The following is a 23,681-nucleotide window of genomic DNA, read 5'->3' as shown; positions in this document are numbered from 1 at the left end:
GGGAAAGTATATCAGTTTTGTCAGAAAATGACTTGAGGAAATTACTTAAGGAAGATGATGATATTTGATGTGCATTTTCTGATGATACTGATATACTTTCGCTTAACAAATGTTTTAAATGCAGAACTTTGGCTTTAGTCAAAAACAAGTCGATGTTGATTCTGTGTAATCTTTAACAGTATAATGTCTGTGCAGAGTTTGATTCTTTGAGGTTTTCCTTCAATCATTTCAACCCTAAAATGGGAAAAAAGTGTTTGAATTTATTTCTGAAGCCAGTTTTGACAAACTGTTCAACTTTGCGCTGTAGTACATACATTATACTGAAATATCATGAACTTGGAGAAGACTTTGATGTTGAGATTCTGGCACAGGGATCAACATGAGACGTGAGTGTACAAGTTAGGAATTACATTTATGGGGAAAAATTCCCTTGAACCTTGATGCTGCTGGTTGTGGTGATGGTGTTAGTGGATGGAAGCAATGCCTTTGAGAGTTAAACTAGGACCGGGTGACACAACTGAGGTGGAGGTACTTGGAGCGTGTGAGATTGTGATTAGATTAAGAGGGAAATCAGTGGATTGATTTTAAAGATTGAAACTGTGCTTTGTAACTTAAGAAAAAAACATGTACAAAGGATACTGTCTTCCTGAATATTCACTAAACTTTACTAGTGCACAAAGACTGTGTAACAGGAAATATGTAGTTCCCCAGCAGATAAACTTGAAAAATTATATTTTAATGTATTTTTTTCAATGAGGGATGGGGATAAGATTTAACACATTTTTACAAGGTAATTGAACATTTTTGTCGAAAAAACATACAAAATTATTTTTATTATTACCCCACCCCCTGAAGGGGAGGTAAGGGGTATTGTTTTAGGTTCTGTTTGTTTCTTTGTTTGTTAACACTTTAGCAGCAAAGCTATTGGCTGAATTCATACCAAATTGGGGTTATAGATTGCCAATGACCCAGAATAGATGCAACTACATTTTAGGAAAAGTAGGTTTCAGTTCACATTTTTTTAAAATAAATTTTTAATATCTTTTTTTCCCCATTTACTTATAAAGGCAGGAATTCAAAATGTCTCTAATAACATCAATTTTGTTTCAATTTACTTAAAACTTAGCAAATATATAGAGGCAATTGTTTTACATCACTCAAACATAAAGCTAAGGCATATGTTGTATATAACTGACACAACAGAAAATCTTTCTTAAAGTAATCTCAATGTTAACACTATTTGGTTCAAATGCTGACATCACCATGTGCACAGATATGCTGATATCACCATACGTACATGTATATAGACATGATTATATCAGGATATGCCCAGATATGCTGACATCAGCACACGCATAGACACGATGACATCAGCTGAATCGATGCCAAAATAAGCTACAATATGTGCGAGGGGCAGGGTTTGTTGTGCCTGGCACCACTTGTTTCTTATAAAATGACTGAAGAGTGTCATTAAATTTTAAAAGCTTTAAAAGTAAAGTATCTCAATACTATATTTACCGACTTTCTGCCCTGAACTCACTCCTGCATTCAATTTTGTTATTATTTGTGCTTATGAATAATTTGTATGTACTCAGGGTCTGCAGGCTGACAGTGGCTCAGCCCTTTGCTGTATAACCTTTAATAAACAGAGCTGCATCTTTGTGAATCAGCAGGTTCAAGGGAACACAGAGCATGTGGCAGTGCCCTGTAGCGATGCACAAAGAAGGGACCTGTAATAGTGTTATATACGCTAATCTAAACTCTTTATCTTCTTTAGGATGTGTCAATGTCTGCACAGTTTGTAACTCTTTGTCATAATACCTCGATGATCTCCAGCATCTCCACCCGTGTGATCTTGCCGTCTCCATCCAGGTCGTACATGTTGAAGGCCCAGTTGAGTTTCTGCTCGAAGCTGCCTCGTGATGTGATGGACAGAGCGCAGATAAACTCTCTGAAGTCGATGGTGCCGTCGCCATTCTTGTCAAATGTCCTGAAGGCGTGCTGGGCAAACTTGGATGCGTCACCGTAAGGGAAGAACTGGAGGGAAAAGAAATGGAAAAGGAGGTTTAACATTTGATTTCCATCTCCCTGTCTTATCTTTGCACTGTGTATTCATGAGTGAGTGTGAACAACCATTCATGCATAACCCGTAAAGACCCAAACATCCAACGGCGATCAAAATCATTTACTGATATAAAAAGTGAAATAACCGTTGATCCACTAATCCTATCAATCCATGTAAAAAATGGTGTAAAATGGAGTTTGCCATCTTTTCATGGTCATCAGACATGACCCGTTCAGACATTTATAGGCTCCGTAGTGAACATGGAAACACTGTTATCCTGTACAACACTGATTCACCAGTAAAAGTTTGATAAATGACAGTGGATGGAAACACTTAGTTTATGTTCAGTTAATGATATATTTTACAGAAAAAGTCACTTTTTCTTCACTTTTCTGTGTTTTTGATATAAAAACCATCAAACTGTAATCTGAGCTTTTATGAACATACACAATCAGTGAATTAAATAAAAAGAAAATACCTGATTTTCACTTATAAATCCAAAATACAGAGCATAATATTAGAATAAATGGTGATAAATCATTTAAGAAAGGTTGTGAGAAAAAAAACATTTAGGAATTGCCCCAAAAGTAGCACTGGGTCTTTATAGAATAAACCAAGTCTTACAGATATGTCCTAATCTTTGAAGCTATCTTGAGTAAACTTGAAACACAATATGTCAAGCTCCTGTATGCCTGCTGACTTCAGAGGGGAAATCATGTTCTAAAATAGGCCACAACTACAATGGAGTCTTTATTGATCCCTAAAGGGATGCTGTTTTCTTCTCTTCTCTACAGTGGAAGGTCAGACCCACCGACAGCACAGCAGCCTGGAGCTGGAAACCAATCCCTCCACACAAATGCCTGCTCTACATAGCCTTCACATAAGTCCTCTAGACAGAGACAGACTACCAGACTTTAGCTCTCATTTGGCCAAAAAGGTGTCACCTTGAGGCTACAGTACGTTCACATTTTATTGCTCCTGTCAGTGGGGAGTCTAGCTGCCTCCATTATCACTGAATTACTATCAAATTATACCACAGCATATGATTTATATTGGAACAATTTTATTCCTCCACTTTTATTCACTACAAATGCAGCAGCTAAACCAGTATTAGCAGTGTTATACAATGACATGGTATGGAGCTATTTAATTAAAAGTAAGACTTGTGCAGGCTAAGCTAAGCTTCCTATGCTAGTAGAATAGTGTTGCTCTCTGCTGCTGCTACAAAATATTAACCACTTCATTACAAAATGCTTTTTATGTTTTATATTAAACACTGAATATGTAAGATTTGCATGTGCTTATAGGTACAGATGAAATACAGGGTGGGGAAGCAAAATTTACAATGAACATTTAGTTGTTTTTTCTCAGCAGGCACTACGTCAATTGTTTTGAAACCAAACATATACTGATGTCATAATCATACCTAACACTATTATCCATACCTTTTCAGAAACTTTTGCCCATATGAGTAATCAGGAAAGCAAACATCAAAGAGTGTGTGATTTGCTGAATGCACTCGTCACAACAAAGGAGATTTCAAAAATAGTTGGAGTGTCCATAAAGACAGTTTATAATGTAAAGAAGAGAATGACTATGAGCAAAACTATTACGAGAAAGTCTGGAAGATACTATTAAAGAAGAATGGGAGAAGTTGTCACCCGAATATTTGAGGAACACTTGCGCAAGTTTCAGGAAGCGTGTGAAGGCAGTTATTGAGAAAGAAGGAGGACACATAGAATAAAAACATTTTCTTGTGACAAATAAATTCTCATGACTTTCAATAAACTAATTGGTCATACACTGTCTTTCAATCCCTGCCTCAAAACATTGTAAATTTTGCTTCCCCACCCTGTATGTATTGTTGTGAGAACCAAGTGTTTGTTAACTCAATTCTAAGCTAGTGGTAAACGCTATTGCTGCTGTAGAAGAGCAGAAGAGAAGCGTAGAACATGTCAGGAATGAGAATCAGAATTTTTGTAGAAAAATTATTCTGAGTCCTTCAGAAATTAGTGTACGGACTGCTATCATGGACAAAGGCAAATGGAATGATGTTAGCTTAGAAATGGAGTTGGCATTAAATTTAACATGACTCAAACTTCACACAAGAATACAAACATGTGAATCTGACATAGGGAATCTTTAAATAACAAAATGAATATACACACATATATATATATATATATATATATATATATATATATATATATATATATATATATATATATATATATATACACATACACATATATATATATATATATATATATATATATATATATATATATATATATATATAAAATACAGTTACTGACAACAGAATACAAAAAAAAATAAAAAAATAAAAAAACATAACCAATAATAGTCCATTTATTTTATTTAATTAACCTTTATTCAACCAGGAAGTCCCTTGAGATAAAATCTCTTTTTTGAGGGAGACCTGACCAAGAGGCACATCAGTACAATACAAGTGAAAATCACTGGGACTTTATGGGTTAATATGGAAAATTTTATCTGAAAAGGACCTAAAACTGTCAATGCTGGTGAATACAAAGTCGCTACATCTGAATTATTCCCTCACATTGGAAAATTAGGGCAAGGCCTTTAATTTTATTTCTATTTTATTATTTTGGAGATTTACTTCACAAGCTTCATTTGTTTGGCAGTATGTGTTTAGATGCTGAGGCCTGTTTGTGATTGGTTCTCTTGATTCTCTCATCTGCCAATCAAATCTATGCACAATCTCTGGTTACATGGAAAACAGCACTTTATATGAGTAGCTCTAAAATTACTATACTTTCAATAAATGTTTGACAGGCATTAATCAGTATTGGGCAACAGGGTTCTGAGATTTTCACTGTGTGCTGTACATTTGAGGAATTTTCAACTTTATTACTCATTTAAAAACATTTGATTGACAAATATTTCAAAATCAAGTAAAGTAACATGTCAAATGAGTTAGTTTTATTAAGAGATAAAGACACACATTGTATGCTGTTCCATTATCCTGCTTAATACATGGAGATTTAGTAAAGAAATTAATAATAAAGCAAAAAATACTGTGATAAAATAATCTGAATGATTTGAGAATTAAACAAATAATTGTGGACAATAAGAACTGTACATATTATTGTATATATTACATATTCACAGCAGAATAAATGCTGTCATTAACAAATCAGGATCATGTGTTCAAAAAAGACCTGAAGAAAATATAATGCACTACTTTGATGAAATGATTGAAATACATCTATTACTTACCATAATTTGAATACAGTGACTGGAAATCTATAATTTATTAGAGGTAGCCAACCCAACACTGGATGTTGCAAAAATAGATTAATCTTAATCTTGCTCAGTTTTTTGTCCAGCGAAGCTAAACCCTACTGCCCACCTCTACAGCAGAACTTTATTTTCAATGAAGGTTATGTTGATGGTCCGTCCATGTCATCAGCCCTTTCCTGTGCTATGTGTACACAAGGTCAGAGGTTAATGCAGAAACTCTGTGGTTGTCTGCTGAGCCCCTACTTGACTCCCCATCTACTGTAGCCTGAGTACCCTGTGGGTGGCCAGGAGAAGTGGAGCGATTCATTAGATATAACCTTCCACTTGACCTCCAGTAAAAACGCTCAGAGCCGATGGGTAATCCAAGCTGAGCTCGGCTGCTCTCTGAAGACTTGCGTAAACAAATGAGAGCTGGGGATACGGTCAACGGCATTTGTAAAGAAAACGGGCCAACCTGGAATAAATATTGTCTTGTTCTATGCTACCGTCCTCTGTGTTTATTGTCTTTATGTCTACATAGAATCAAGGGAACTGACCTTTATTTTGTCTCTTTGGCTTCTATTTTCTCATATACAGTGAACACCAGAGGCATGAATTTGTTGAAGATAGAGTTCTTAGCGATGTAGCAAAGTGAGTTAAGATGAGACACTATTTTAAAGTTTCATCTGTCAGTCTGCAAATGCCACCTGATTCTGCTTATAGTGACATTTACAGTCCTGCATTATCAGTATTTTCTGAGTGGGATGGGCATTACAAGGTGGTTTAAAGGATGAGTCCACACATCAAATTAAAAAATTCCATGACAGTCTTCCATAGCAGTAAAATCCTTCTTTAAAGTTCTAATGTGTACTATTTCCACTTTAAAAAAAAATATAAAAAAAGACTATGTCATATGCTTGGCTGACTTGAATTTTACATTGGAAAAATTTGCATGACACACATGAATGAACATGTCAGGTACATTCAGTTTCAATTTACCCCACTTTCTTTATGTTAATCTGGTTTGCTTGTTTTTGTTTTGTCGCCATATTTCTACATCTGTGGACTGCCTTCAGTGTTATTATTTACAAAAATGACTACCATGACTAAACAGCAAAATAATTACTATAAAGCTACTAGTTTAACCTAAACATTTTTGAATTAAAATATCTAAAAATAACTAAACATTGGATCAACTATTTAAATAATTTGGGGAATTCCATAATTGTATTTAATACAAGGCCTTGTTTCATTTGGTTACGAGTCAATGGTGTCAAAGGTGCTATATTTCATGAGAAAAACAATGACATAACATAAATATGAATAGAATATGAATAAAATGGGAATACTTTATTTCATCTGTAAACATGAATTCTCAGTCAAAGTAGATAATGTGAGTAGATTTTGCACACTCATGACCAAATGTCATCTCTTATGTCTTTTATAGGATACTACTGACCCGGTAGTTAGCATGAACCTAGGACCAAAGAAAATATGATCAAAGGTTTAGGAAGTTACATGTTTTGTTCAATGAAAAACAATGTGATAATGAAAACGTTTCTGGGTTTCAAAACTATGGATGTATTATTTGAGTTTGGATATGTGTGTGCTGCTCAGACTTGGTGCAAATTCCACCTGTGGCCAATGAAGGTCTGGAAATGAAAACAGCAAAAGCATTTTCCCCATAAAGATGTCTTTAGAACTACAGATGAGACACCTACAACTGTAAAAAAAAAAAAAAAAAAAAAAAAAAAGCACCATAAAAGCACTTTGAATATAGATAGCACAAAACAGGCTTTGATACAAATGAGTAAAAATAATCTTCAGCTCTAATAATACACCCATGTTTAACCCTTTCATGCATGAATTATGAGAACATTAATCAAGATTTTTTTCTTTATTCCTCTTTGGGCATTAAAAAAACAATGCCATTTAATTCTTTTTTTTTTTTTTTTTTAATGATGCTCTTTTTCATGGAGCTGCAAAAATGTCCACCAAGCTGGACACCATGTGTTTAATTTTTGAAGCAAAGAAACATGTATTCACTGATATACTGTGTGAAAACTATGAAATAAACACATTAAATGCTGCTAATTTGATGTTTTCTCACATTTTAACATACACTACAAACAAGAAGTTATGGATATTTTTAATTTTTGGGCTATTTTTTTCAGTTGGGATTCTTCCATAATGCTTTTTACTTTTTTGTGTGTGAATTGAATTGAAACACATTTTTTTAATGACCAGACATAGTTTTATGTACAAATTGCAAAAATGATAAAAAAAAAAAGACAAAAAAAAAAAAAAAAAAAAAAAGTCCTTAACTTTTTGTTTGTAGTGTACTCTAATACTAATCATTACTCACTTCATGGACATAATATGCCAAAAAAAAAACAAAAAAAAACCTTTTGTTGTTAATTACAGTCTAATAACAATAACTAGGAATTGGTTTACTCTCGAACATGTTAGATCAGGTTTATCAAAAACAGCAAAGTTACAGTAATGTTATCAGTTGCAGTGTATGGGATGGTGCATAAGCGTCCAATGTGTTGGCTGATATGAAACTAAAACAACAAAATCCATGAATATACAAGAGAACAGCTGTACAGTAGAATAACTGTCCACTGTAGTGACCACTATGCATGAAAGGGTTAAGGTTAATTTCTGCAGTATTTTATTCTCGTCTAATCTGAGAGACCCCTGGTGGCAGAACTTGCAAACTGCGCTTTGAATGAACCCATGTTCAGTGTTTGACAGGTCTCAGTTATGCAGTTAATACTGGGCTTCCGACCGTCTTACCATTACCCAGGAAAGATACAGAGCTGGTTTTGATTATAGACACAGAAACTTCAAAAAAGACATCAGAATCAGAGGCAAAGAATCAGGCAAGCATGTGTACTTTAGTTTCAGGCGGTACAAGAATGATCTATCCTGGGTCTGATCCTTGCCTGGGTTCGTGGCAGGCAGTTTCGTCACAAACAGAAAAAATAGGACCAATGGCCCTGTAGCTTACCGGCCAAATTAAAACCTTTGGGAAATGTATCCAGATGCCATTTATTATCACCCAGTTATGTGTATTTATTATATTACAGAAACAGCCCATGTTTTGGTCATATTCCAATCAGATCTGTAAAAAATTCAAATTCCAACTTGATATCATTGATACTTACTGATTTATTATATCAATCCACTTCCTATCTATTATAATGGGAAAATTTGTCAAAGTCGCACACAAATCCAAAATCAGATCTGGATCGAAATAATTTCAATACCTTGTGTTGACATTCTCATAAAGAAGCTGTATACCAAATTTGAAGTCAATCAGAACTGTAGTCTGGGAGAAAAAGACAATTGAATTTTTTTCCCCACAAGAGCCCATGTTAAATTTTCCATAAGGTCCCAAATCGAGAATAAGATCCTGATCAGCGTGTGGCCATTATGTTTTGGTCATCTCCCCATCAGGTCTGTAGTGTAGAAATTCCAATTTGATATCATTTATATTTACTGAGTTATTGCATTGATCCACTTCCTATCTCTTATAATAGGGAAATTTTTCAAAGTGGCACCAAATCCAGACTCAGATCCGGATCCAAATAATTTCAATAACTTTTGTTGACATCATCATAAAGAAGCTGTATACCAAGTTTGAAGTCAATTGGAATTGTAGTTTCAGAGAAGAAGACGATTGAAATTTTTGTAACGGACAACAGACGCCGACGCCGACGGACACCGCATGACGACAATAGCTTACGGCCTGTCGGCCGGTAAGCTAAAAAGGCGAGGATGCTGCCCTGGCCTTCCCTGTTGGAGCAACAGCCCTGAGAAGAACAAACTGTCTGGAGTCACAACAGGCCTCTGTTTGTTTCCTCAGGGAGAGAGGGAAAGTGCAGTTGACGGGTGATGGGAAACAGGAAACGAGAAGGAAAGGACACATAATGGAAGGAAAGAGGAGGATAAGGAGGAGACGGGTGGACGGTGAGAGTCGGCTCAGATTGCCAAGCTACCCATCTGCAATAAGGTCCCACCCATGTAAAATTCTGCTGCAGTAGCAAAATGATCACACTGCAGTGAGAAAGTTAAGAGACTGACGACAAGATGAGGAGAGACAGAAGGATGAGAACAGAAAGGAAACGACGGAGGAACAGAGTGTGACAGGGACAGAAGTTGCCCACCCTGATCCAGGTCCTTGTCTAGCCCTCCACGCTGGAGAAGCCACAGATATTTGAGACAGGAAGTTCCCTCGGGACAAGGCTGGCTCAGAGCTGCCAGGGCGCCACAGGACGTCGCCTGACTTCTTTTTTTTCCTTTTTTGCACAAATGCGACATGGCTCCTTCCCATGCCTCCTGCCCCCGTATGGCCCTTCCTCAGCTCATCCACCCAACCCACCAGGAGGCGCAGGCACGTGGACGGGACGGAGGGAAGGGAGGAAGAGGAAAAGAAAGGAAAGGTGTCGGGGAAGTGATGAGGGAGACAGAGAGAGAGAGGAAGCCACTGAAGCTCCTCCACAATCTGGTTAGTTACGAAACACTTTGTTATGTAAAAATGGAGAGCAGAAAGAAAGAAAAAAGAAAATGGGACAGGGTGACGAGACTGTGAAATTCCTCCGTCTTGAGTTTTCTGTGGTTCATCTTCCTCTGCCACATGTTTCATTGTCACACATCACAGAAATAAAGGCAACAGACGAAAAAAAAGACGTGATGCAAAAACACACCTTTGGCTAAACGGTACACAGGTCCCATTAAGGACCAAAACTCAGGCCACTGTTTGGTCTCCCTTTTACAGCAACGGGTATTAGGCCGTTAACGTTTCCATTATGTCTTATGCTTCTCCGGATTTGGCTCCCATTTCCTGTAATGGCTGTTTGATATGGCTGTTTGCAGTCGACCATCAAAGGACAGGCTGGATGCCAGACCGCTTCTGTCCAGGCGAGCAGGCACAGCTGGCCTAATAAAGCCTAATGTCACTGTGTTTGTGTGTGTTAGTGTGTGTGAAACGTTTCTACAGTGATAGAACAAATATTCACTTACTTTACCTGAGTCAAATATTAATAGCACGCTGAGGAAACACTCCACTACAAGTAAACCTTCGCATTCAAAAACATACTTAAGTAAGTATTAAGGCAGGGCAGTACACCAAAATAATTCTATTTACCCATAAAGACCCAGTGCTACTGTTGTGGCAGTTTCCCAATTAACATTTCTCTCTATTTAATATTTCTTAGGTGATTTATCACCATTTATTATAATAATATCCTCTGTATTAAGCAATTTTTTTTTTTGTGAAATTCATGTATTTTCCTATATTTAATTCACCGGTCATGTAGATGTTCATTAAAGCTCAGATTAAAGTTGAGGGTTATTATATCAGAAACAGAGAAAACTGAAGAAAAAGTGACTTTTTCAGCAAATCTATCAATAACTGTACATAAACTAAGTGTGTCCATCCACTGTCATTGATCCAACTCCAGGGGTTTTACTGGTGAATCGTAGAAGATGATGGGTCATCATACCTGATGACCATGAAAAGATGACTATTTACACGTATTGATAGGATTAAGTGGATCAACAGGTATGAAACATTTTTGATCAGTAGATGATTTTGTTCATTGGTGGATGTTTGGGTCTTTATGGGTTAGTGGAGGTTTTGCTTTCTTAAAATTGTGATCAAGACCTTTCCTGGTCAGAATATTTCAAAACCTGCCAATACTATCCTTGAAATAGTAAATGTAAATGTGTTTCTCTTTTCTTGGCACATAGTTTTACTAAATAAACTGTCCCTTTCACTCCATCTCTGTCTTCAGTTCATGTATGCAGATTACAGATACAGGTTAGTTTAGTTGCAGGGACGAAACTGAGTGCAACACCATCTATCCAGCTATAGTAAGTACGTATCATTAGCTAAATTTACCACAACAATTTTATACTGAATTAAAAATATCTTATATCAAATGAATATTGAAGTCCAAGTATGTGAGTACTCATAACAACATAGAGGACGTCTGATGTTTAATGTCTAATGGTTTTTTTCACGGCCAATTCCAATTTTTAGTAATGAAAGAGACTAATACCCTTACTGTGGAACCGACATACATTTGCAGCCGAAAATAAAATCTGGGTTGTCAACTTTTAGAGTAACTCCAACACAAAACTTGATGTAAAAGCCTCTAAGACACCTGTCAAATCACATCAAGACAGTACTTCTCAAGACTAGATTGTAAAAAAGAAGTAAAACCAGGATTACTGCAAGGTGACAGTTGGACATCGGCAGCCAAAGCAGAAATCAACCTGAGCTGCTTTTCAGTATTCACGTCATGGCTACATTTCCTTGCAACATGTTACGCAACCTACTAGGTTAAAGTGGACTTGACTCCAAAGAATGAGTCCAAATGGACTCAGAGCTGAGTGTGCATAAAAATGTTCCCGTTGAATGTTTTTGATTTGTCTTTACTGCTGCTTTAATGTGTAAAGTTGCATTTCTCCTGCAAGGTTGTGCTCAGTTGAACTATTTTATATACTAACAGTAGTTTAATCCACAGCCATGCATCATATTCTATGGGATCGTCATGTGTTTGTAGCTGTGAGAACCATGTATCTATTAAAATTCAACTTATCAGCTTAAGAAAAATAAGCCTATTTTCACCTCTTGACAATGCATTGACCAGTTAGTTAAACCGGTTTATTTAGCTTTAAAAATAGGACACACTCAACCCATAAAAGACACACTTCCTCCTTTTTTCTTTCGTTTGATATGCATGGTTTTCAAGTTGTAATGTCAGAAATAGCTAAAATTGTCAAACAAATGTAGAGAAGAGCATTAGATATAAATAATTTGGTACATATACACTATGTTAGTACTTAGTTACATTCCATTACTTCTCTTCTGTGTTGAGTTAGCACCCCCTTTGACATCCTACCTCCACATTCACAAAACCCCAAAACATGTTAAGTGGAACATAGAAGCCTTTGTAATCAGCCTGCAAGCTGGCACTGGTGCAGATCCAGAAACTATGTGAAGGAGAGCCAGAGAGAGGCAACAAGATAGAAGAAAGGGGGATGGAAGAGAAGTAGATAAGATGATAGAAAGGAGATAAACACTGCAAAAAAAAAAAAAAAAGACAGTTGACTGGTCACACTTAAACAGAGTACATTTCACACTAACAGAACAGTGACTGTGCCGTGAGCGAGAACATAGAGCAGCTTAATATTACAGCCCAATACACGCTGAAGCAGCTCAAAGATGTGATTCAACAACAATAATCAGATGACGAACTCGCCAGAAACAAGTGACAAAGGACAGTAGGAAATCTACAGGGCTTAAAAATTGGCTCAAGTCACGAAAGAGAAATGTTGAGCCTCGCCTCAGTCCAGATTTCTGATTCGCTGCCCTCTACACGCCTCTCCAGATAACACTTAAGCTGGATGGACATCTTGCGGCTTAAAAGATTCCGGTGATGAGCGCACGGGGGTCGGGATTTAAAAGCCATGAAGATTTATTTACTACAGTATATGCTCATTTCTGTTACTGTTTGCGCAACTGCAGATTGCAAGTAACTGGATTACTGTTATCTGAATAGGAAAACAAACAAAAAACTTTGTGCAAACCTCTACAAAACAACGAGATCTGAGGCAGAAAACAGACGGGCATTACTCATTTACATTTCACCTCTCACTATGACACCCGTGACACAATGTGAGTAGATCGTTTGGACATGTTTCACCGTCTCCATCTGACGATTGCTTTACCAGTGGATTAAAGTTTTAATTACTTTATAATATAGTCATGTCACAGCTTTTCTGAGCCACTGGATCTGCAGAAATATATGAACATTTACAGCCTGGCGGGGACAGTTAACCCTTTAACCCCTGAGACATTATTTCTGCTATGAATTTGTGTCTGTTTCAGTGTCATAAAAGCTGCTGAGTATGTGCTTGTGTTCCTTTTCTTCAGTGGTTTTGCTTAACTGTGTGTTTTAGGGTCAAAACAGGGTGGACTAACAGAAAAAGACAAAGAGAGGAATTGGAGTTTTACAGGGTTTTATGAAAAAAGGCACTCAGAATGTACATCAATAAGAGATTTCGGATGTTGAACATGAACTGTGAACTGAAACACACTGAACAACAAGGAGTTTGGCCCAGTAGGTTTTGTTTTGGGGCTCTTTTTTTCCTAAATCAGTGCAGCTGCTTTTGGGCACCTGGTTGAACACCAAAGAGCAGTTACATGGTCAAAACTTGGTAAATATACATTGAAAAAAATAAAAGAAGATCACAACACTGTAAAGAACAGTAAAAACAAAAAAACACAAGGAAAACAGTGTAAAAAAAAAAAAAAAAAAAAGCCCTAATGGTCTATTTTTATACCGAGTTGATCTCACTCACTGCTCTGTGTTTTCCCCCCATTACACAGGTGGCAGGGGATGCACTGAGCATACTCAGAGGTCCTGTTGAGCAAATGGTTGAATTTTTATGAATATTTAGAATAAATCATTTTCAGAATGCTCACCACAGACACATCAGGGGCTAAAGGGTTAATGCAAGTTGAAGTGATCAGTCGTATGGAACAGAGGAGAAGCAGTGTATGGAAGTGTTTACATGGACACTTGAACTCATCTAAGCCCTTGCTAACATTATTATCGTTTTATCTTGCATGATTTCACTGTCTTCTGCATTGAGAGTCTTTACGTGTAGACTCTACAAATAATAATGGATCAACAGTCACATTTAGCAACAATAACACTCTTTTCAGGCGGGCCTTTCTGTGCGGAGTTTGGTGGTCAATCTAAATCACTCATAGATATGAATGTGTTTGTCTATACGCCGGCCATGTGATGAACTGGTGACACGTCCAGCACCCCAACTTTACCCAATGGTAGCCAGGATAAGTTCCAGCATCCCCACAAACCTCTCAAGGAATGAGAGTTTCAGAAAATGAATAAATGAATGAGAGACTATTTTCGTTAAAAGGAAGTTCACAGTTATTATACTGTAAAAAGTTTAATTTTGTGTTTTCAAAGGGCTTATACAGAGCTGTGTTATACAATCAGAACATTAACATCAGCACTAAGGATGAGCATTTTAATCGCTTTCTGATAAAACAAAACAAAACAAAACAAAACCAAACAAAAAAAATCATCATCATCATCAAGTCAGTGACTTGTGACATCATCATTAATGTGTCCTTCATCCAAACCAAAATAATTATAACCTAAAAAAAAAAAAAAAAAACTGACCAAGTCATGCCACAAATATAACCTTTCAAAAAAACACTTTAAACACTTTTTCAGACTTTACTTCACATAGGCGACACTACAAAGAAACAGAACCATAACATTAGTTCCATGTCTCTATAAAGTAGGCTATGACTTCCTTCTGTTTTTGTTTACTCAGGTTAGAATAATGAAGTGTTGAGTTGATTCAGCCTTGACTAAATCTGAGGAGAAACAGAATTTGCTATCTGTACAGCCACACTACTAGCATGACCCCAATTAAATGGTAGTGCTGAACTCATGTTTAGATAGTATATGTATATATATATATATATATATATATATATATATATGTGTGTGTGTGTGTGTGTGTGTGTTTGTGTGTGTATATATATATATATATATATATATATATATATATATATATATATATATATATATATGTGTGTGTGTGTGTGTGTGTGTGTGTGTGTGTGATTTTTTTCTATTGTGTTCATTGTTGCACCATGGGGCCTTAAGAGTTTTTTTCAATTTCAATCTTCTATATGATAATAATGATGTAAATATGTAAATATTGAACTTTTAATTCAAATTCTTTATTTATGTAAATACCTTTTTTTCTGTTTTATTTGTCATTTTCACTCGTGTGGTTTTTCTACCTGTCTTTTCGCTTGCTTGTTTTATGCTGCTGCTGTTAACTATGAAATTTCCCCATGGTGGGATAAATAAAGTCTTATCTTATCTTATCACATGTTATCTTATCTTATCTACATGTGCTGTACATACTGCAAAACTGACAATAAAGCTGACTTTGACTAAATCTGTTTAGACCCAGGCATTAATGTGTATCAAATAATATTTGATGCACATTAATGCCTCAGCCATTTCTCAGTCTCATTCATTAATTTTTTAATCTTCTTCGCAAAAGTAAATGCAATAAATTAACCATCAAAGGTCACACATTACCATTAACTGAACAACAAATACCAAAATGAAGCTATAATGATGGGATATGTATTTATTTATTTTATTTATTTATTTATTCTGTTGACTGAATAAAGACAATAGAAATTACAATTACACCGGCAACATGGTGGATAGGAAGACTGAGAGGCTGCAGACTTGCCTGCACTTGCTCTGTCCTCACTATCTCCCAGATGACCCTGGTCGTGATCATACATGCACTCACTGTCCAATTACGCCTGGCCCGGTCCACTGCCCTGGCTCAGCCACGCTCTGTCATGTGTATGTTGTTCTGAATCCAAATCCATCTCTATCCTTATCAGTGTTGCTTCCGCTTCAGTAGTCTACAAAGACAACTTATTGAGTCTCAGAGCTCATTTGTAGCTACCTAGGTTTCCTCACCCTGAGGATTATGGGTGATTCAGTTTCATTTTACCCCATGGATAAATGTTATTTTTACCAATAGTGCTAGTGCCAAAGGAAAAATGAGTCCCTCTGTCTGACTGCTATGACTACAAAAAACTCACCTGGCACATGAGAGAATACACAAACCAAGTCATCTTTTTTGTATAAAGGCTCACCATTTGTAAACGTTGTCATCTCCCTACATACAAGCACAGGTTTTTGAGATTGGACTAACACTTCATAGCTCTGGGGGTCTGTATTTTCCTGTTCATACGCTCAGAAACTGAGGTTTCGGCTTTGACTTGTTTCTTACGGCTTCTGTCATTTCTCTGTGGCACCAGAGGGCCGTGTAAATAGTGCCTTATGTTTCATGCATCCCTTTGCTAACATTGTCAGATGCACTCGAGCCTATTTTGAGAAACGCAATAGCAGGACCTTGGCTTGACAGTCCTGGCTGTCGCTGCGTGCGGCTGTTTGCACTGCTCTCGTCAAAGCATCGATTAGACGCTCCTCCACCGAGCAGAAAAGCACTGGCTGGAAAGGAAGAGAGGGATGGAAGACATGCATAATCCGTCGCCTGGGTATTTACTGTGTATTTATGCGTGTGTGTGTCTGCATAAGGGAGCAACGGATCCTACGTACGCTCTTACATAAACCCTCGGTGACATGCCAGGCAGCTACAGAAACTCAGCCAGTGCACTGCTGTAGCTGCTATTGCTTCCAAACCTCTAGGGTCTGCACAATTATAAAACGCTCACACACACACAACACATGCACACACATGCACATACAGACACACAAAATCTGGTCTGCTCTGTAAAATGCATTTTTAATCATCCTCTTGTTACTCTCAGATTGGTGTCTGCTGTGGCAGCGCTCTCTAAAGCTTACCAAGCTGGCAGTAATTTTCAACAAAAACTACTATAAAAACACTTCGCTTAATTCTAATCCTATTAAACATATAAATAACCTCCTAGACTAAAGTGTGTTACGCAGCACGTTTGGTGTTTCAAGTAAGGAGGTACATGTTGGGAACCGAATCAGTGCAGCACACGCCGACCGCGGAGCTAAATTTATATACTCTTGTTGAAATTTGATTGTGATTGTGATTACCTTAAGGAGAACAACGGCTTAAGGCTCTTCCCTCTGTGACTGCAGACACAATCAAAGATGCTACAACGAAAAGAGCTTGGCAGACGTCTTCCTCTGGCTATGGAGGAGTAATCAGGCTACATTAATAACATGTGTGACCTTTGTTTATGGTCAAGGTCTGTGAGATTGCTTCGGTGTTGAGAGATGAGCCTTTGATTTGGTGAGACAACAGGCTTTGGAGATGATGGGTCGCGTGATACAAACATAAACACCTCTGCTGATAACGGAGCTCCACATATGGACTGGGAATACGCATTCCTTCAGCAGACGTAAAGAGGAGAGTAAAATAAAACCACACAGTGTCTGCTAGGGATGAGGATCTACGTCACCGACGTCTAGGCAATACACAAAGTGATTTAGTGTCAATGATTTGACAAAATGGGCAACACTGTGTTGCCTCACAGCAAGAACGTCCTGGGTTCGATTCCAAGATCTTTCTGTGCATGTTTGCATGTTCACCCCGTGTTCTCTCTGGATACTTCCTCCCACCATCCAAAGACATGCACTTAATTGGTTAATCTCAATTGCCTGCAGCTGAGGATGTGAGAGTGATTGGTTGTTCATCATTATATGTCAGCCCTGTGATGAACTGGCAACATGTCCAGGGTGTACCCTGCCTTTGCCCAATGGTAGCTAGGATACGCTCCAGCACCCCCCATGACAAAGCGATTGATTTGATACAGTAAAGTCACATGAAGAATCTACCAATCCACTGTATGAGTCAACCCTATTGGGATGCAGTGGAATCAACACAATTCAACATGGATACAATGCAAAAGAAGATGATGGTACCAATAGTTTGATTTTATTTCTTATGTTCAAATAATGAATTAACTGAAAGGCTCTTTTTAGGCTCTTGCAAGACTTAACTGAGATGTGTGAAAACCTGGCAGTTTGGAGTTTAGAGAAGTTGAATCATTAAACTGATGACTAAAAAAATGATTGTCCACACATTATTGGTCAGTGTCCTTAATAATAAAGGTTTACTATGAAGCTAATTCTATGAAAAAAAAAAATGCCTATGCAATAATGCCTCATTTTTGTCTCTGGTGAACATTTTTCATGAAGTTTTGTACCAGTGCACTGATTCAGATCTGTGAATATAACCATCCCTACTGTCTACAAATCATAGATCAGCCACAGTGATATAACCTGCGTGCTTGGCTGGCTCCATGTCCCTGTTGTCCATAATAACCTACTTTAAGTACCTAGACAGCTGATTCCTGGACTGCACACAATCATTCAGCGTGTGATTTAAGAGCAATTCGGAGCGGACCTGTCCCTGACCCTGGTTTATCTGTGGTTACAAAACACCCATCTGCTAGGCACTAACTTCTGCACAAGGAGTATGAATGACAGCAAAACAGCAGATGGCACTATTGAGTGTGGAAACATATTTTATGCCTCAGGGAATGGTGTGGGGAGTAGTTATTGGCACCGAGGAAAAAATGAGTAGAGGGAAAGGGAGGGCTGCTGTGAAAGGTAAATACATCAGACTACTTACATAATAATAATCCCTACAAACATATAAAGCCACTGCTATCAATAACCCAGATCTTCAGCGAGAAAAATAATTTTTAAAAGCCCATCGGCGCAAAAAATGTCATGTCCGGCACATTCTGCAGGGCCTACTTTTCTGGTGTGAAACACTGCCTATGATCTAAATCAGATACAGACAAGCAGCCAAGCATCACTGCAAGGACAGTGTCGCTTACTGGCTGTAAGGTTTGGCAAGACCCGAGGACTCCCCTCTTCTGCTCCTTATGATGCAGATCAAAGTAAAAAGCGAGATGAATGGGGGGAAAAAAGCAGCATGTCCGGGATGCGTATTGGTAAGATGTGTAGTGTTTGGTAAGATGAATCCACAGCAGCTTGTGCAGTTTGAAGTTACCTTTTAAAACCATCCCAGTCAAAACCAAACCAAAACACACACCCACAGAGGAGAAAAGAAGGAGGATGAAAGGGATGTAGTACTAGTGAAGGGAGTGAGGAAGACACAACATGCAGCTTTCTATTTTCTGTTCCAGCAGAAAACGCATCACAGGTCTCTTTCTTTGGGTTGTCTGTGCGTGCAGGCATGTGAATCACAAAGTCTTTGCATCTGAGTCTGCAAACATGCATGTGTTTGAGGTCCCTGCTGTGACTGTGTTACTTCCATTTCACTTCCAAAGAGCTAAAGAGCCACAAGATGTCTAGATGGGTTATATCATCTCCCTCATATAGGAATCCATTTATTACAGTCATGAATCTAAATGTAAAGTGCATTTATTCTAACCCTGAGGGGCATGAAAATATAGAGTGGCTGTGTTCTCTTGACACAAGGACCCAAAGCAAACAGACAGATCTGTGACCCATTTTTATAGCACCTGCACCAAGCAGCTGGTAGTTTTTTTTCCCCATCATGCCTCGACTTTGTTGTGTAGATCAGTGGTTCTCAACTGGTCTGGCTTTGGGACCCACTATCACCCTAAATGACGAGCTGTGACCCAAATTGATGAAAAGTTAAACTTCTCAAATGTATTTAATGAAAAGATGATGTGTTTTGAACATGAGATAATACAGAATATAACAGTATGAAAACACAGAAGACAAGTGATGATAAACCATAATGACCCAGAAATGGAAATATTCCCTTTAACATCAAATTAGGTACATTTGAAACTCACTGAGGTTTTTGTCCTCAATGTAGGTAAAACCACATCTGATGTAGTCGTTGTCATACCTGAGTTTGTCCATGATAGGAGTAGAAACTTTTGGTTCTTCTTTTATGCTGTGAAATGTCTTGTGTTAATTAGCATTACAGTGTGTTACCGCCACCTATTGTTGGGGAGTGTGAATGGATGGCACTCAGCTCCATAAGAAATAAAGCACGGGATTTGTTTCTTAACATTATTTTTTGCCCAGGAGAAGGCCCATTACCCACCGAAAATGGGTTTATGACCTGCTTTTGGGTCATGACCCACCAGTTGAGAATCACTAGTGTAGAGTATTGGTGGTCTGAGATAAGAGGAAGAAGAACTCCTTTTTTATTTCCTTTTCCCCTGCTCCATATTCCTAATTATTGGCACTGCTCATTCTCCAGTAAACTGTGTCTGTTTGGGTAAATTATTGATAACTTGTTAGCGACTTTGTTTTTATCAATGTAAATTTTGACCTACACTACATCCAGGGAATTGTGGTCTCTATTAACTACCATTGAAAGAGGGCTGCAAAATTTGGTGACAAAATCATATTGCAAATATTGTGTGCAGTATTGTGACATGCAATTTAGATGTGATTTAAGTTAGAATCAACTTGCTTGGTTATCACAAACAATGAACAGGTGACTTCTTTTGAGATTTTTGTTTTTTCACCCTAAGTATACAAACTAAAAGTAGCACAAATACAAAAATGTAACACCTAACCCTCAAACAGTGTACAACTGTGATTTAGACTGAGCTCTGATTATAATGTGTTTGTTTAATAAAGAATGAAATGCAGCAATTTCTCCACATGTGCAAATGTTGTGCACTCTTGTTTTCCACAGAATCCACAACCTACAGAATCAGAATGAAATGGAATAAAATGGCCTCTAAAATATTCATTATTACCAAGTGGAAACCAATAACCTTTTCCAATTGTGATGCAGTACAGTTAACAACTGCTTCTGGGGTTTTATTCAATCAATGCAGTTGTGTTCCACTTAGTCTCCCTAATGAAATCAAATGCATTTGAAAAACCAAGCTCTCACAAACTCTAACTTAATTTTAGAAATTTGACAAACATATTATCTAACGCACTCTACCCTAGGGTATGAAATTTAGAGCTGACTGATAAAGAGAGACTGTACATGATGGCAAATTAATTTACACAACTTGACTAAAGTGTTTATCTAACTTCTCAAGTCATATAGATGTAATTACAACACCATCTGAACCATGACATAAGCTGTAATGTTGTTAGTCCAATTTCTTGGCAGAAAAAGTGGCTGGCTTTTATCACTCTAATGGTTTTGATGCCAAAATGCTCTTGTTTCCTGCACTTTAGTACTTGGAGTAGCTTGATTCTGTCAAGCAGCTCCAAAGCCAAGTTAAGGTATGCTGATTGGATACCTGGGACAATGAGGTCAGACTTGCAGAGAAAAAGATGACCAAATATGAACGAAACAGTGCAATTGAAGAGGCTAAAGAAATATTACACTGACAGAAATGAAAGTTATGTTAGCATGTCTTTATTTCAGAATTAAAATGGTAAAATAACAGACTTGAAGGATGGTGGATGAGGAAAGTAATAAACAAAATAAAAGTGGAGTGGACCCAAAACTAAACCCTGAGGAACACCTAAATAGAAAAAAGTTTCAAAAGTCTAGAATAAGTTGTGTATACAGGACTAAAAAGAAGTGGAAAATTGGGGTTTTAGGTGGTCTTTGTCCAGAGACCCTTTGAATATGACTCTTTTGGCCATGAAATACTATTTGCAGCACTGTTTACGCTTACTGTGGTGCTTTTTAGTGACTGTTTTTTTAAATGCCACCAGGCAAAAATTACATGATTACCTTTCTATGGGACTTCGGAATCTATTCCTTGCCTATTTTCTTAGTCAGGATAAAATCTACTTGTCATACAGATTGCAGCTCCTTGTTTGCCGTCAGTTCCAGTCTTCATGCTAAACTAAACGGATAGTAAACAGATCTAAAATGACAAAAACACGATTCTTATTTTCAAGTGATTATACACCAGTGGAAACCTTCATATTGTATTCCATTTCTGCATGTGTATACTACTAAATTTCTTATACTGTGAACTCTTACAAAATCTCCTACACCAGACCTTTACATTAGCAGTAGTGGTAGAGTTGCTTGGTGAATTCACCCTCTACCCCTCTTGTTCCCTCAGCTCCACCCTTTTGTCCCATTAATATAGCCATATTTTGCTGAGAAAAGCCAAGATGGTGCCAACCACATCGCAATCTTGAAACTTCAAAATGGTGGACAAAAAAAACAAACAAAAAAAAAACAGGGGTCACACTATGTTTTTATCTTTATTAGCTAAAATGTATATTTTCAAGAATAAATGTAACTGAAGATAATACAGAGGAAGAGACAGAGAGGCGAAAAGCAAAATGAAGACTGAAAATGAAGGGAGAAAGCGCTATAAATAGAAAGACACAACGAGAGAACAATAGAGTTAAAACAAGACACAAGATAAGGAGGGCAGAGAAAGAAAGGGAGAGCCATGCTACTAACCTAATTAAGTCCCACTCCAAAGCACTGGAAGCTGGGAAGAGGATGGTCACTCCATTGATTACCAAGACCCAATTTATTACTTTGATAAATGCAAGACAACAGGATTTGACCTGAAGCACAAGTTTGACTACACGTCATAATCAACATTTTGTTCCCTTAGTGCTGGTTTCTCATAATATTCATACCTAAAAGAAATGGAAATTGAATACACCTACTTATCACATTCCTGATAGGGCAGTGCTGATCCGCCCTTGTGTTCCTCCATGGAAAGGTTAGAGGTCAGACTGATAGAAATTCAGAGGCATTCTCATGGGTGGATGCTGGCTGACATAGTGGCTTGAACCTTTGTTAACCAGCTGAAGGTCATTCGCAGTCCCTCCCCGATACTTACAAAACACTATTACTGCACATTGTGGGATTTAAGCCTATATGTTTCTGGAATCCATTTGACCGTGATAAATGACTGTCCACGCAGAGATTTTTTTTTTTTTTGTGAGATGTGATAATTGCCCTATCATCTTACTTCCTGCGACTAAAGGTGCTCACTAACCTCTCCCTTTCCTTTCTCTTACACTGCATCAGCAGAGACGAGACTGAAAGCTGCTGAATAATTCAATTACGACTGCAGGATCCAAAGTGAGACATTACCAAGAAGCCAGGGAGTACCTGAACGGTCAGAAGCTATTTATGTATCCACCCATCTATGCATCTGTTGGCTTTTCCTTGGGTTATATGTCCTCCCTAAATATATTTGTCAGTTTCCTCCATTTCAACTCATTTCTGATGCATCTCATCTGCAAGCACTGACACACACACTCAAAGCAATTAACACCAATTTCTCCTTCTGAAGAAAATTCACAGTGGAAAAACCACTGTTTGTCTTTTGTGCAAATTACAGTGTTCTAATTCAGTGTCAGATTCCCCTCCCTCTGTGCTTTCTAAACATTGTAAACTACCCACTATGGTAATGAGTGACTAATTTTTTTCCACAGTTTATCATTATCGTTTGTTTGCTCATCATATATCTAAAAATCCTCTCAAAAGAAAAGATAAGTTTCAATAATGTTTATATTTGAGCTCAACATAGCTCATAAGTAGAGTTTTTTTTTTCATGTTAACACAAAGTGCTACACGTTACTGCCCACATACACAGGATTCTTTGCCTCTCAGGAGTCATTGCTCGCCATGCTCTGTGCGCTACTGTTGTGACAACGATGGAGAATGGCATCGAAGCGTCTGAAATGACAAAAGCTATTTTTAGTGTAAGGCCGCCACAAGCTCCCTCGGACTGAGAGGATGCGAGGTAGGAGAGGAAGTGAATAAGAAGGGAAAGGGAAAAAATGAAAGTGATCAGAGGGGGAAAATGGAGAAAACTGCTACTGGAAAATTGAGGGATATGGAAGCT

The 23,681-nt window shown here is 37.6% G+C and overlaps 1 protein-coding gene across 1 annotated transcript in view; it reads right to left on the bottom strand.

The window, feature by feature from the left end:
* Positions 1 to 23,681, bottom strand: part of vsnl1a (visinin-like 1a) — a 58,098-nt gene that overhangs the window by 5,199 nt on the left and 29,218 nt on the right. Inside the window, exon 3 of the mRNA XM_030128343.1 lies at positions 1,822 to 2,037. Within this exon, the coding sequence (XP_029984203.1) occupies positions 1,822 to 2,037 (216 nt within the window). The remainder of the gene's footprint in view (positions 1 to 1,821; positions 2,038 to 23,681) is intronic.

This window comes from Sphaeramia orbicularis, chromosome 24 (genome assembly GCF_902148855.1).
Source record: "Sphaeramia orbicularis chromosome 24, fSphaOr1.1, whole genome shotgun sequence".
Lineage (NCBI taxonomy): Eukaryota > Metazoa > Chordata > Actinopteri > Kurtiformes > Apogonidae > Sphaeramia > Sphaeramia orbicularis.
The sequence above is the reverse complement of the archived record's forward strand: the minus strand, read 5'-3'. Positions and strand labels throughout refer to the sequence as shown.